This window comes from Balaenoptera acutorostrata, chromosome 7, assembly GCF_949987535.1.
Source record: "Balaenoptera acutorostrata chromosome 7, mBalAcu1.1, whole genome shotgun sequence".
In the NCBI taxonomy this organism is placed as follows: domain Eukaryota; kingdom Metazoa; phylum Chordata; class Mammalia; order Artiodactyla; family Balaenopteridae; genus Balaenoptera; species Balaenoptera acutorostrata.
Window position 1 is genome coordinate 59,763,141 of NC_080070.1, and position 16,479 is coordinate 59,779,619.

At 35.6% G+C, this 16,479-nt stretch overlaps 1 protein-coding gene across 4 annotated transcripts in view; it reads left to right on the forward strand.

Moving 5' to 3' along the window:
• The window catches only part of CASD1 (CAS1 domain containing 1), a 69,205-nt gene extending 61,404 nt beyond the window's left edge, over positions 1-7,801 (forward strand). For all 4 annotated transcript variants that reach the window (XM_057550404.1, XM_057550406.1, XM_057550405.1 and 1 more), the window contains one exon: positions 5,594-7,801. In XM_057550404.1, coding sequence (XP_057406387.1) covers positions 5,594-5,860 — 267 coding nt within the window. In that variant the 3' untranslated portion in view covers positions 5,861-7,801. The remainder of the gene's footprint in view (positions 1-5,593) is intronic.
• Positions 7,802-16,479: the final 8,678 nt, after the last annotated feature.

The window sequence follows — 16,479 nt, forward strand, 5'->3', positions numbered from 1 at the left end:
CTATTCGGGGTCCTTTGTGTTTCCATACAAATTTTAACATTTTTTTGTTCTAGATCTGCAAAAAATGCCATTGGTAACTTGATAGGTATTGCATCGAATCTAGATTACCTTGGGTAGTATAGGCATTTTAACAATATTCTTCTAATCCAAGAACACAGTATATCCTTCTATCTGTGTGTATCATCTTTGATTTCTTTCATCAGCATCTTATAGTTTTCAAAATACAGATGTTTTGCCTCCCTAGGTTGGTTTATTCCTAGGTATTTTATTCTTTTTGTTGCAGTAGTAAATGGGATAGTTTCCTTAATTTCTCTTTCTGATCTTTTGTTGTTAGAGCATAGGAATGCAAGAGATTTCTGTGTATTAATTTTGTATCCTGAAACTTTACTGAATTCATGGATGAGCTCTAGTAGTTTTCTGGTAGCATCTTTAGCATTTTCTATGTACACTATCATGTCCTCTCCAAACAGGGACAGCTTTACTTCTTTACCAATTTGGATCCCTTTATTTCTTTTTCTTCTCATTGCCATGGCTAGAATGTCCAAAACTATGTTGAATAAAAGTGCTGATAGTGGACATCCTTTTCTTGTTTCTGATCTTACAGGAAATGCTTTCAGCTTTTCACCTTTGCGAATGATGTTAGCTGTGGGTTTGTCATATATGGCCTTTATTATGTTGAGGTAGATTCCCTCTATGCCCCCTTTCTGGAGAGTTTTTAATCATAAATGGATGGTGAATTTTATCAAAAGCTGTTTCTGCACTTATTGAGATGATCATATAGTTTTTATTTTTCAATTTGTTAATGTGGTGTATCACACTGATTTATTTACGGATATCAAAGACTCCTCGCCTCCCTGAGCTAAATCCCAACCTGATCATGATTCTGTGATCCTTTTAATGTATTGTTGGATTTGATTTGGTAGTATTTTGTTGAGTATTTTTTTGTCTTTGTTCATCACTTGTGTTGGCCTGTAATTTTCTTTTTTGTGGTATCTTTGTCTGGTTTTGGTATCAGGGTGATGGTAGCCTCATAGAATGAGTTTGGAAGTGTTCCTTCCTCTGCAATTTTTTGGAATAGTTTCAGAAGGATAGGTGTTAACTCTTCTCTAAATGTTTGCTAGAATTCTGTGAAGCCACCTGGTCCTGGACTTTTGTTTGTTGAGAGTTTTTAAATCACAGTTTCAATTTCAGTGCTTGTGATTGGTCTGTTCATATTTTCCATTTCTTCCTGGTTCAGTTTTAGGAAATTGTACCTTTCTAAGAATTTGTCCATTTCTTCTAGGTCATCCATTTTATTGGCATATAGTTATTTGTAGTAGTCTCTTCTGATCTGTTGTATTTCTGTGATGTCCGTTGTAACTTCTCCTTTCTCATTTCTAATTTTATGGATTTGAGCCCTCTCCCTTTTTTCTTGATGAGTCTAGCTAAAGGTTTATCAATTTTGTTTATCTTTTTAAAGAACCAGCTTTTAGTTTCATTGATTTTTTTCTATTGTTTTCTTCATCTCTATTTCATTTATTTCTGCTCTGATCTTTATGATTTCTTTCTTTCTTCTACCTTTGGGTTTTGTTTTGTTCTTTCTCTAGTTGCTTCAAGTGTAAAGTTAGGTTGTTTGAGATTTTTCTTGTTTCCTGAGGTAAGATTGTATTCCTATAAACTTCCCTCTTAGAACTGCTTTTTCTGCCTCCCATAGGTTTTGGATTGTTGTGTTTTCATTTTTCATTTGCCTCTAGGTATTTATTTCCTCTTTGATTTCTTCAGTGATCCATTGGTTGTTTAGTACCATATTGTTCAGCCTCCACATGTTTGTGTTTTTTACAGCTTTTTTCCTGTAATTGATTTCTAATCTCATAGTGTTGTGGTCAGAAAAGATGCTTGATATGATTTCAATTTTCGTAAATTTACCCAGGCTTGCTTATGGTCCAGCATGTGATCTATGCTGGAGAATGCTCCATGTGCACTTGAAAAGAATGTATATTCTACTGCTCTTTCAATTGGAACACTCTATAAATAGCATTTAAGTCCTTCTGGGCTAATGTGTCATTTAAGGCCTGTGTTTCCTTATTGATTTTCTGTCTGGATGATCTGTCCATTGATGTAAGTGGGGTGTTAAAGTCTCCCACTATTATTGTGTTACTGTCAATTTCTCCTTTTATGTCTGTTAACATTTGCCTTGTATATTGAGGTGCTCCTGTGTTGGGTGCATATGTATTTACAGTTGTTCTGTCTTCTTCTTGGATTGATCCCTTGATCATTCTGTAGTGTCCTTCTTTGTCTCTTGTAACAGTCTTTATTTTAAAGTCTGTTTTGTCTGATATGAGTATTGCTACTTCATCTTTCTTTTGATTCCCATTTGTATGGAATACCTTTTTCCATCACCTCACTTTCAGTTGTATGTGTCTGTAAGTCTGACATGGGTCTCTTGTAGACAGCATATATACTGGTCTTGTGTTTGTATCCATTCAGCCAATCTATGTCTTTGTTTGGAGCAATTACTCTGCTTACATTTAAGGTAATTATCAGTATGTACGTCCTTATTGCCATTATATTTGTTGTTTTGAATTTGTTTTTGTAGGTCTTTTTTCTTCCTTTCCTCATTTGTTCTCTTGTGATTTGATGACTATTTTTATAGTGTTATGTTTGGATTTCTTTTTCTTATTTGTGTGTATATCTATTATGGCTTTTTGGTTTGTGGTTACCATGAGGTTTTGATATACCTGTCTCTACATGTCTATACATGATTGTTTTAAGTTTCTGATATCTTAATATCAAATGCATTTCAAATATCCTGCATTACTTTCCTGTAGTTTCCTCCTCTCACAGTTACTGGTTTAGATATCATGTTCGTGTGTAGATGATTTCCTATGTTTCCTGTATGTTTGCCTTTACTGCTGAGCTTTCCCATTTCATAATGTTCTTGTTTTAGTTGTGGCCTTTTCTGCCTAGAGAAGTTCCTTTACCATTTGTTGTAAAGCTGGTTTGGTGGTGCTGAATTCTTTTAGTTTTGCTTGTCTGTAGAGCTTTTGATTTCTCCATCTAATCTGAACGAGGGCCTTGCTTGGTAGAGTATTTTTCATTGAGGTTTTTCCCTTTATCACTTTATATTGTGCCACACCCTTCTGGCCTACAGAGTTTCTGCTGAAAAATCAGCTGATACTCCTGCGGGGATTCCCTTGTATGTTATTTGTTGCTTTTTCTTTTTTTTAAAAAATATTTTTTCATTATCTTTAATTTTTGTCAATTTGATTACTATTGTCTCAGCATGTTCCTCCTTGGGTTAATCCTGTATGGGTCTGTGAATTTCCTGGACTTGGGTGACTGTTTCCTTTCCCATGTTTGGGAAGTTTTCAGCTATTATCTCTTCAAGTATTATCTCAGGTCCTTTCTCTCCCTCTTCTCCTTCTGGGACCCCTCTATTGCAAATGTTGGTGTGTTTGACATTGTCCCAGAGGTTTCTTAAATTGTACTCATTTTATTCTTTCTTCTTTATTTTGTTCCATGCCAATGATTTCCACCACTCTGTCTTCCAGCTCACTGATTCGTTCCTCTGCCTCATTTATTCTACTATTGATTCCTTCTAGTGTATTTTTCATTGCAGTTATTGTATTCTTTGATTCTGTTTGGTTGTTCTTTATACTTTCTAACTCTTTGCTAAAAACTTCTTGTAACTTCTCACTCTGTACATCATTCTTTTCCCAAGTTCTTGGATCGTCTTTACCATTATTACTCTCAACTCTTTCTTGGGTAGATTGGTTATTGCTACTTCACTTAGTTGTTGTTCTGGGATTTTTATCTTGTTCCTTCATCTGGAACATATTCCTTTGCCATCTCATTTTAATTTTCTATTTGTGTTTTTATATATGTTGTAGTTATGTTTCTTGACCTTGGAGAAGTGGCCGTCTATAGGGGATGTCCTGTATGTCCCAGCAGTACACTCCCCTCTCGTCACCCAAGGGCCAGGGACCAGCTGGTCCCAGGGTAGTTCTGACCTGTTTTCGGACTCAGTTCCACAGGCTGCTGGATCATAGTTTTCTTGCTTCTGGTGTCTCCCCTCTGGTGTGTTAGTCCAGTCTAGATGCTTGTGCAGGCTTTCGGGGGGGGCAGGGCCAGTGCCTTCCCTTGGTGGGTGGAGCCGGGTGTTGGCCCTCTTGTGGGCAGGGCCATGTCAAGGGGCATGTCTAGAGGTGGCTGTGGGCTCAAGAAGTCTTTAGGCAGCCTGGCTGCTGGTGGGTGGGTCTGTGTTCCTGCCCTTTTGGTTTTTGGCTTGAGGTGTCCCAGCCCTGAAGCTTATAGGCAGTTGGCTGCGACCAGGTCTCAGTCAAAGGACCCAAGATGTCTGCCTCTAGCCAAAGTTCACGTAGGTTCCGGCTATGCCTGCCACCAGCTTTTATGACCCCAGAGAGAGCCTCCACGGCACCCCCTCCACAGGAGACCTTCCAAGACCAGCAGGTAATTCTGGCCCAGGCTCCTGTGGAGTCTCCGCTTTTGCCCTGGGTCCTGGTGTGCGCCCTCCAAGAGTGAAGTCTCTGTTTCCCCCAATCCTGTGGAGCTCCTGCAGTCGAGCCCCACTGGCCTTCAAAGTCAATTGCTGTGGGTACTCCTCCTCCTGATGCTGAACCCCTAGGCATAGTGTGGAGCTCAGAGCTCTCACTCCTGTGGGAAAACTTCTGTGATATAATTATTCTCCAGTTTGTGGTTCTCCCACCCAGGTGGTATGGGACTTGATTATATCATGAGAGCGCCCCTCCTACTATCTCATGGTTTCTTCTTTATGTCTTTGGATACAGAATATCTTTTTTTGGAAGATTCCAGTCTTTTTTTTAATTGATAGTTGTTCAGCAGTTAGTTGTGATTTTGATGTTTTCCTGAGAGCAAGGTACTTCTGCTCTGCCATCTTGTCTCTGAATGTCCTATTTTTTAAGTCTCCTTTAACAGAGAGATTGTATAGAATTTAGCATTCTTCATCATGTTGATATTTGTTGAAGTAGCTTAAGCATTTTCCTAATCTTTGATATTTTGAAGCAATGTGATGGTAGAACCACATTTAATCACAATCAAAAGTAGTAATTGTGTCCTCTAATATGTATACTCACATAGAAGTTGAAATACACTTTTGAAACATTCAAATGCAATTCAAGACATTTGTCTGGTGCAGAACAAACACGAGGACATCTTAAAAAACATGCCATTTCCCACTCATATATACATAAGTATATTCACAGATATACATATGCAGTACAGACGTGTATACACACACACACACACACACACACACAGTAATCCTTTATTTGGAGTCTGAATACAAAAGTCCATATATCATTGCATGATATAGAAGACAGCTGACAAAGAAATGTTTTTAAAGTTAGAAGGTTCCTGTGGTTCATTTCTTGGGGACTTTGAAGCAGTGCTTCAGCAATTAGGAGTTCTGGACACTAGACTGCAATAGACTTTAAGGCCAACAGTGAAACATAATTAAATGGTTTTGGAAAAGCCTTCTGACATAATTATGCTATCATATGTTTAAATTAGGAAAATCTGTAATATATTTATGGACCCTCTGAACATATCTAACTTGACATATTTTTCCTTTCAGCTATTTATTTGCCAGTATCACATATGGCTGGCAGCAGACACAAGGGGTATCTTGGTACTCATACCTGGAAACCCTATGCTCAACATCATTGTCAGCACTTTCATATTTGTTTGTGTGGCACATGAAATTTCTCAGATCACTAATGATCTTGCACAGATTATTATTCCTAAAGATAACTCATCTCTGTTGAAAAGATTGGCATGTATAGCTGCATTTTTTTGTGGACTCCTCATCTTATCATCTGTTCAAGATAAATCAAGACATTAGGATACTAAAACCTTAAACTCTTCAGATTAACTTTGTGTCTACCTGCAGGAGAACAGCATCTATCTGAAGATACAAATGTATATGTAAATAAAAATTTGTGTGACAAGAAGATAGCTCAGTGACGTCTGTTGAACATGTGTGGTTGTATATTTTGGAAATGTACATATACGATGTGAAATACTGAAGAAAATTGATGAAGCAGAGTGCATTGTATAGGACTGCATGTGAAAAGTCTTTTCTACTGGATCTGTATTTCCTTTTATAAGTGATTTTAAGTTAACATATGAAGGCAGGGAAATAATTACCTTTCCAGTAAAAAATACAGATAATTAGCTTAGTGACACCACTGAGTGTTTTGATATTTACTAAATTTGTGGTAATAAAATTGTATGCACCTATATTCATCATGGAACTTCCTATTTCGTTGAAAACTTTCTTACTCAAGAAAGACTGCAGTATTGTTTTCTTATATGTGCAATGATGTGGAATGACAAACAAACAGTATGTCTTCTGTGTTCATGTTCTGATTGTTATGTTTCCTGACATGAGTTTTCTTCCTAACTATGGTTTTCAGGTATATAAGCCTAAAATCTTTGTACACTTTGTCTCAAAGTTGTTCTAGGCTCCATGACAGGGTTTTGTCATTGATACTGTTGTAGCTTTTTATAAAAAGGCCAAATTTTCTTTCTAGTCCAAACATTCACCTGTTTTCTTTCTTTAAGCTATACCAGTGTAATACCAGTTACCCTGTGGATCCATTGAATATGCTTTCCCCCATCTAATTAATTTTGTATATTATTTCCAATGTTTGGAAGCTCTTTATAACCATTTTGGTATTTCCTATTACTCCCTCCTATTTTTAAAAAAATATTTATCAATCTAAACTTGTGCAGTGTAGTAAAGATTCAAGTTATGTTTGAGATGTATAACCATAAGTAGAATTTTAAGTAAACCGGTGACCTTGGGCAGTGTATGTTTTTGGTTTTGTTACAAGCTAATTGTTAGAGGTATAAATTTATTTATCTGTTGTACAGATTTGATTATAAATTTTAATGTTTGAAAGATTGCACTTGTTTGCTGTTACTGTGTATGGGGTAAAATATTTTTTGTTCATGGTATATGAAAATATGGAGTAATTTAAACAGTAAATAAACATTCTGTGGATGCTTATTTTTGTATTGTAAAGTATCAATTAAACTATGTTTTTTTTTTAAAGCTGGATCCATTAATGATTGGTTCAAATGTCTAATTCATTTCCTCAGCTTAAATTTACTTTTTCAATCTCTTAGCGTATATGGGTAAGTCACTGTGATAGTTAAAGAATAATTTAGTTGTCAGTGCTTCAGAGGATAATCTGCCTTTCTGCCCATGAGTTAAAACATTGTTTTATTAGTAATGTTACTTAAAGATTCGTTAAATTTATTTCTTTAGCACTGGATTTATGTGCTAGTGATACATTTCCATTAGTTGAGGAATATTTCTCAAACAGATGTGTGGTCTTTCTTTTTCCTCTCTTCTTCTGCCCTTACTTAATCTTTTGACATTTCCCAGATAGACAATTGTAATGATTCATTGCTCTGCCTCCTAGACTGCAGGCTTATAAGTAGAGAATAGTATAGTTATAAATCAAAAACTTCCAAGTACTGTGATCACATTATTCTTGCTGGTGTGGCTTGCCAATGAGTAGAGTGCATTTTAATTTAGCTTGTAAGTTTTATCATCTGAGAAAGATTCCTCCTGATGAAACAATTGAAAAAGAAAGATGACCATTATTTGTGTTATAGAAGTACTTATGTCTTCTAATAGTGATAGCCAAGTGAAAAGTTTTTTCCTGGAACTGGTAAGCCCTATTTCTTTATCACGTGTTCTCATTTAATTTATATGTATAAAATAAAACAGTGGCACATAAAAATTAAAATATGCATTTGTCATTAAAATACATTCTATTTATATTTGATTTTCTTAATGAGTCTTTATGGATAAGAGGTTATTGTGGTATAAGTTACCACAATGATAGCATCTATGGTATGTTTTAATATTTTTTCTGCATTGACTCACATAGTGATTATTTGCATTACTCAATCATACCATTCTTCAGAAAAAAGATGTTTAACAGAATATTTAGATATGCTAAAATTTAGATAAAACCACAGGTTCTCTAAAACTCAAATTTTCTATAATATAAATCATGTTGAAAAATCTGTCATCTGGCCCCAAAAGGTACTTGCTTGACTCAGTCTACCCCAGTCCTTCCCCGTTTCCCTTGTCAAACCATCCCATTTTTATGGATAGCCAACATAGCATTAAAAATTCAGAGCCTTCACCTAAAACCATTTTCTGTACCTATGAACTGGATCCTATTATTTGCTTTAGGTGCTGGTATAAGATAACATTTATATCCTACCATTCCATTGTAAGATAAGTTGACCAGTTAAAATTTTAAAGATGGGTGAATATTATTTCAAATGTTAGTAAGCATAGGAAGCTTTTAAGCTTGGTAAAATTAACTTTAATGATAAGCATGTCTGTGTTTGATTATGTATATTTTTTACTAGCTTGTAAAAATATGTATATCAACTATTAAGCCTAAACAAATAAACCATAGGACCTAGGGCAGAACCTTCATAAAACAGACTCAATAAAAACAGTTTGTCAAAGAACATGCAATTTCTACGAGAATGCCTCTCCCCCTTTAGATTGATAAGAGGAGGAGGGACAATCTAGTAAACTTGAGAGCCAAGTTGGAATTTTTATGTTGAACTGTATTAAACCGCTAATATGCTATCAATTTGACCTACAGAAATGGCAGTTTCATAGGGCTCAACCTAACAGCTTCCCTTGATTAAAACATCAACAAGAACTTGGGTAGTTTCCTGCAGAATTGATCTTGACAACTTCAGAAATCCTAAATATTAAGATACTCATGCTTGAAAAGCACGTTTAAATCCGTATTGGTCTTTTAATGAAATCCCTCCTAGCATCTTGTATTATATGAATTAGAATTATAAAACTTCCATAAAAGATCCATAAGGTAGTATAAATGAGACTATTTTCCAAAAGTAGAGTTGAATATATTATGAGCTATAATACATCTAATAAATTAAGAAATAGACTTAAATTTCTGTGATTAAAAAACTTCCAACAAACAAAAGTCCAGGACCAGATGGCTTCACAGGCGAATTCTAGCAAACATTTAGAGAAGAGTTAACACCTATCCTTCTGAAACTTCCCGGAAATTACAAGGGAAGGAACACTCCCAAGCTCATTCTACGAGGCCACCATCACCCTGATACCAAAACCAGACAAACACACCACAAAAAAAAAAAATTACAGGCCAGTATCACTGATGAACATAGAAACAAAAATCCTCAACAAAATACTAGCAAACCGAATCCAAGAACATAGTAAAGGGATCATAAACCAGGATCAAGTGGGATTTACCCCAGGCATGCAAGGATTCTTCAGTATATGCAAATCAATCAATGTGATACACCACATTAACAAATTGAAGAATAAAAGCCATATGATCATCTCAATAGATGCAGAAAAAGCTTTTGAGAAAATTCAACACCCATTTATGATAAAAACTCTCCAGAAAGTGGGCATGAAGGGAACCTACCTCAACATAATAAAGGCCATATATGACAAACCCACAGCTAACATCATACTCAGTGGTGAAAAGCTGAAAGCATTCCCTCTAAGATCAGGAACAAAACAAGGATGTTCACGCTTGTCACTTTTATTCAACATAGTTCTGGAAGTTCTAGCCACAGCAATCAGAGAAGAAGAAACAAAAGGGATCCAAATTAAAAAAGAAGTAAAACTGTCATTGTTTGCAGTTGACATGATACTGTACACAATTATTTACAAACTACTTTTTAAAATACCATTCCAAAGCATAAAAAGGGGGGTAGATCAACATTTTAAAAGGAAATTTATGCTTACCTAGAAGTGTTTGTCATGTGCAGGCAAAATCTTCATCCTTAAAAGTAACTATTATGATATTTTTTAAATTCAGCTGATTGTATTAGCATTTACTTCACTAATACCTAGTGGTCCTATTATATAGAAGACATTTGAGAGAATTTTTTAATAATGAAAATCACTTAAAAGGATCATAAAACTTAAAATTTTTTTTAATTCTATAGCTACCACAGATGGATTATTTAATTCTTTTAATCTCCACTTCCAAAATAATAAACTAGAATTTAGCGGATGGTAAAAGTTCTCCATGTTTATGTCTTTTTAATATGAATTCCAGCCAGACCAATCTTACTGTCCCCCAAATATACTATTCCTTTGTTCCCACTCTTCATCTACCTAGATCCAACTTCTTTAACATAGAATTTAAACTCCACCTTTTCTGTGACACCAATACTTTATCTTCTTTTAAACTATTCTAGCATTAGTTACCTGATGCCATTATGTTGTCATTTCTTCCATTCCTTCAGTAAGACTGTAACTCCTGAGTCAAGATGGATATGGTAACGTGCTATACACAAAGGAGGTATAGAGAGGCTTGACCATCAGCTAACAGATTCTGGCTTTATCTTCTCCCATCTTAGAAACAAAATTCCTCTATCTCTAGAATTCCCAAAGCTACTGCTTCGTTTATCTTCTCCTCCAGACCTGAACAGTTCTTGTCAAGATCAGCAAGAGCTTCCATATTGCTAAATCCATTGATTAGTTCGGAGTTTTCATCCTACTTGACCTATGGGCAGTATTTGACACAGTTGATTTAATGCCTCCCTTTTCAACCATCTCCTTCACTATGCTTCCAAGACATCACCATTTCCTGTTTTCTCCCTACCTCAGTAGCCATTCCTTCACAGTCCTGGATACTGGATCCTCTTCACACCCTCAGTCTCTAAACTGCAATTTCCCAGAGGTCAGTTCTCAGAACTTTAGCTGATATTACTTAAGGAGTGAGTATGAATAGTCACGTGGCTTTAAACATAATCTACATTTTGATGTCTACCAAATTTGTCTTTAGTCTGAACTTCTTCCCGAAAATTCAAATCCAGATACCTACCTGCGTACTTTAACATCTCCATTTGAATATCTAAAAGACATCTCAAACTTAACAAGTCTAAAACAAAACTAAGCTTCCCCACTACTGGCCACAAACAAAAACACCCACAGTCTTTTTCTCAGTAAATGGCAACTACATTCTTCAGGTGCTCAAATAAAAAATTTTTAACTCATACTTTTTGTCTTATATTTTAGTAAAACTTGTCAGCTTTATCTTCAAACTATATCCATAGTTCAATAATTCAACCACTTTTCATCATCCCCTATGTGATCACCTTGTTCCAGAAGTCTACCAGCTCTTTCCTGGATTATGGTACTAGTCAGCTTCATTTTCTCTGTAGTTCCAACATACTTACACTTTTTACTTTCCTATTTTTTTTATTCTTCCATCTCCCCCAATTAGAATGTAGTCTTTATGAGGACAGGGATTTTTCTGTTTTACTCTCTATGGTATCCGCAGCTCCTAGAACAATACCTCTCAATTATTTGCTGAATGAACTAATTAATAAATGCTACAGAAACTGTGTCAAGTACTAACCCCATACAAGGCAGGTGGGCAGCCCTGCAAATGATGAAAAGGAAAATTATTTTCCCAACTGCCTTCTTAGTGATTTGGACAGGAGGCTAAAGATATACTTTATTTGGCTTTTAGGATGTTGATTTGAATAATGTTATAAAAAATTTAACCCACTTATGCGGCCAGATAAAGAGTGAGTTTAAATAGTCACATGGCACATAACCTGTGACTCTGCAGCAGGGTAAGAGTTTTTCTGTTCTGGATGCAAACTACTTGCAGACCTGAGTGCTTGCCATACCAGCTAGAACATAAGCTTTTACTCGCTGTGAGTCCTACCATTCTTCATTTTTTTGCTTTATGCTGGGGGGAAATGTCAACTGCAATTTGTCATTGTACTTATACTATTATATTTGTTATAGTAGAGAGAATTATTTCTTTGGAATCCTATCTCTATCAAAAGTGGAAAATGAAAAGATAAACTAAGGAAGCCATGTATTTTTTAAAAAGATTGTGCTTTTTGTGGAAGTCAAAAATATTCTCCTGTGTTCAGACAAAATGTGACTATGTCATAAAATACTACTTAAAAATACTACTTAAACCGTTATGAAATAAACTATATTAAAAACTATTGCCAGTACCTAGAAATGTATATATGAGTGCCAGTATAAGTAAAATCAGATTAATTAATTAAATGAAAACCTGTAATTTCAACAGGACTTTAATGAAAATTTTTTAAATAATAATGCTGTGAAATTCAGATATATATTAAGTGAAAAAATTGCACCAGAACATTTAACAGATGGTAAGTTTTAAAAGCATATCCATTGAATATAGCAGAAATTACATGCCAAAAAAATAAGCTTTTGAAAATAGAAGGCTAACTAGGAAAACTTATCTCCCTTGGTATATCAAGATATGGCTGAGAACTTATAGAGGAAGTTTATGAAAAGTGTAATTTGTGACATTTTCTATTGCAGTTGAGAGCCCAGATATCAGCAAACCACCTAGTTAATTATATTTTGCTTACACTGAGAATTCTAATGTAACGGACTCAGAAACATACCTATGTCATGTTCATTATAAGAAAATGATTTACTCATTTGATTGAGGAGATCTTAAAGTTTGATATAGGCTAATATTAATAAAGTTAATTAGTATGATAACAGAAAGTGCTATTGTGATGATCCGTGGACTTACAAAATGAGACTAAAATTAATGATGTTTTGCTAGAGCATGGAACTTAAGTCCACTCATTTCATTCCCTGGTAATGGCTTTATGCTAAATTTTTAAAATAGAATACATTCTGGATACAGCCATTGATATCATAAACTGGAAGTGTTTTGTGGGTTATCTTATAGACAGGTCAGTGTTTTGTTTGATAGATTGGATGTACCATATGGGAGCCTGCTATATGACAGGAGGTTAGATGGCATTGTACTTAGAGATCTTTAGAACTATTGAAAGAGATTAAATTTTTTACATAATTCAAGAGAAAATGACCATTAGCCTAATTTCAAAGACTGAAATAAAGATGGTCAATTTTGACTGGCAGTTCAATCTGTCTTACCAATTTGAACATTTTTCTGCAAAGACATTCAAAATTGATTGAATATATGACTCAATTTGTTCATTCTCAGGATAATTGTGATTTGGGGAAATGTATTTGGCAACGTTTATTCTGGTTCATTTTCTTATGCTAAAAATGGTTTCCAGAGAAGGAACGATTGGCAACTACATTCCCAAAATTATAGGGTTGACGACTAAATTCTAGAAAACTTTTTCTGGTTTTAAATCTTATAAAATGTAAAAGTGCTATATGTTTTACCTTTTCATGTTAATAGTGATATTAAAAATGAGATATGAGAAAAAAGTGGAATTTATATGGCTGCCATTCAATACAGTACCAGAATCTAAATATGACAAAATTTTGGAATACCTGAATTCTATGTAACACTAGGAATAGTTGTTCTAAAATATAAAAGCTATTATACAGGTATTTTATCCATTAGGAAGAATTTTGGGGACTATGAAACAGGATAAAATGAAATACTTTGTCTTTAAAGGATTCAAAGATAAAATTTTACTGAGCATCATAATGGAAATATCTGACACTTTACATCTTAGTAAAGAACAGTACCCAAGATTCTTTTTCCAAATTCAAGGTAAACCAAGAAAGAAAAAATTTTCCATTTTCTAATTTAAAATATCTCCGATATTATAAATGTTTATGTTATATTAAAGGCTTATGCCCTCATATATTAAAAATAAAAAGGTTTGATTCTCTATCTGGCAGTTGTGTTTTTTGGGGGTTTTTTTGGTTTTTTTTTTTTTTTATTCTTAACCTTCTTTATTCTACTTTCTATCTAGTCAAAGTTCTTGACTTTTGACCATAGCTTTTTCATAACTAGGTCAGTATGTTTTGTTTTGCCTGATAAGTCATAGGGTCAAGGTCCTGCTAATAAAAGGATTAGACTCTCCTCTATGAGACTAGATTAGATATTAATGTTTGGATGGCAAGATTAGTTTTAATTAAGTAATTCAGGAGAAAAATCATGACAGCCATCTCTGGTATAGAAAGAGTAAACTAGAACTAAGAACCCACATTTTCCTTACCTCACCTCCTTCCATCTCACCCCCAGCTAGGAACACTATCACTAAGAGAGAAAAAAATGATGGAAAAACATTTAGTTGAAGGCCAAGGGGTCCAGCACTTTCAAAACACATTCACACACAAGGGACACAGAGCTGGAGCACTTAGAGACTACAAAATTTTAAATGGAAACTATAGAGAAGTAATACATGGGCACGGCTATCCAAAAAAGAATTTAAATAGAGTAATGAAAGGGGTAGGACTTGTACAATTGGATGTATAGACACATTAAGCTACAGTTATCAGTGTGGGATAGATGCAAGAATATATAGATTGACTGAATATGAAACAAAAACATTTAAATTCCAACAATTAGAGTAAGTTAATATTTGATTTCACATTACTAAGGAAAGACAGACATAGTCTTTAAATGGTCCTCAGACAATTGCTTAATTATGGGAGTGGGGGCAGTAAATTCCCTTTCTTACTCCATATACTAAAAGATATTTAAGATGGTTAAAGGGTTTAAGGACATTCAAAATAAGAACTAGAAATAAGAACTTGTGTATTACCAAGTCCAAGCTCATACTACTCACTGCACAACAGGGCGACTCAGGGCAAGGAATAACGAGTTTATTCAGAAAGACTGAGAAGACTGAGATGATGATGAACTAGTGTCCCAAAGAACCACATTCTCTGAGTTAGAATTCAGGCTTCTTTTATATCAGTACTAAAAGGGGTGGGGGGGGGCGGTAAAATCCTGGTTCTGGCCAGACTCTGGAAGGGATGTGTTACTTCCTTCCTTCCTGCAGCTGTTCGCAGGTGGGCCTAGTCAGGATGTTTCCTGTAAGCTAAACAAAGGTATATTAGTTTAATGCTCATTACCTGGGAGGCAGGGTTCCCAGAGATAGGCCATTATGTGTAATTTAAGCTTATAGGCAATATCCCTCTAGTGAATAACTTGTAATAGAATACAAAGGTTCTTCCCTATTACAATTTCCCACTGTCAATGGTCCATTCCCCAATCCTGGGGGGAAAGGGACGAAGACCTCTCTAATTGCTGTTGAACAGGGGTGACAAAGAGGTGATTACAAAATGGAATTGATGAACCTTGGACGGGAAATATTCCTTAGAGTCTTTTAGTCAGTAGTACGATCCTCCTTCCTTTTTTATCTACAATTATTTGAAACCGATTAAACCCCTTTGCACTTTATTGTCTAATTTAATTGAACTTGGGGTTTTGGTTCCTGTTCCCAATACGTATAAATTCCTGTGCTATTTATTTGGACAAAATTAAATGGGCTGACCCTTCCCTAGCAACAGTGAAATTATAATCAATACTTCTCTTTTTTTAAAGAGCAACCTTAAGTCTTCTAAGAGCTCACAAACCCATTGCTCTCCAGGCCTCTCAGAAGTTGGGTCATTTTCGGATGATAGTGGTGCTGCTTTTATCTGAGTGTGATGAATCCATGGTTTTACTCCAGCTAACTTGACAGATGAATGTGTGGTACTCCAGCTAACTTGACAGATGAATGTGTGGTAAGTAATACCACGTGTGGCCCTGTCCACCTTGCAGCCAGCTGATGTTCAGGCCATTGTTCTCTCCAGGTTTTAAGGAGGACTCAGTCTCCAGGTTGGAAAGGATGTAAGGCTACTTCAGTTGGATAGGCAGACCGGTTGGAGGCAAATTCATGAACAGGGGTTAGTATAGTGCCCAAAGTTTTAACATAATAGACAACTGCTAGGTCTTTAGAGCATTTATAGATTCTCCCACCCAGCAGACACCTGGAATGGTCTACCATACAATATTTCAAGGGGGCTTAATTTAAGCCTGCTTCTGGGAGCCACTCTGATCCATATCAGGGCAACTGCCAAGGCCTTATCCCAAGTTAAATTAGTCTCTTGACATCTTAGCAATGCTCCTTTTTAATGGATGATTCAATTTCTCGGTTTTTCCTATTGATTGTGGCCTCCAGGATGAACATAGTTTCCAATTAATTTGCAATGCTTTAGATATCTGTTTGATTATACTGGAGACAAAAGCAGTCCTATTGTCACTTTGAAGGGTGTTAGGGAATCTAAATCAGGGAATAATTTCCGTAAGGAGGACTTTAACCACTTCGGAGGCTTTTTCTGTCTGGGTGGGATATGCCTCCACCCATCCTGAAAAAGTATCCAAACACTAGCAGGTATCTGAAATTTCCTGCAGCTCAAGGCATTTGAGTAAAGTCTATCTGCCAATCCTCGGTGAGGCAGGTTCCTTTGTGTTGAGTCCCCATCTGGGGAGGTCTGACAGCAGTCTTCGGGTTATTTTTAAGCACAAATCATACAACTTTGAGTGACTTGCTGGATGATCTTTTGTAGGTTAGACCCCATTATATACTTTTTAGTCCGTTGTAAGGTGGCATCTCTCTCATAATGGGTACTATTATGAATGTGCTGCAGCACAGTGTCCAAGAGTGTCTCAGGGATCAAAACAA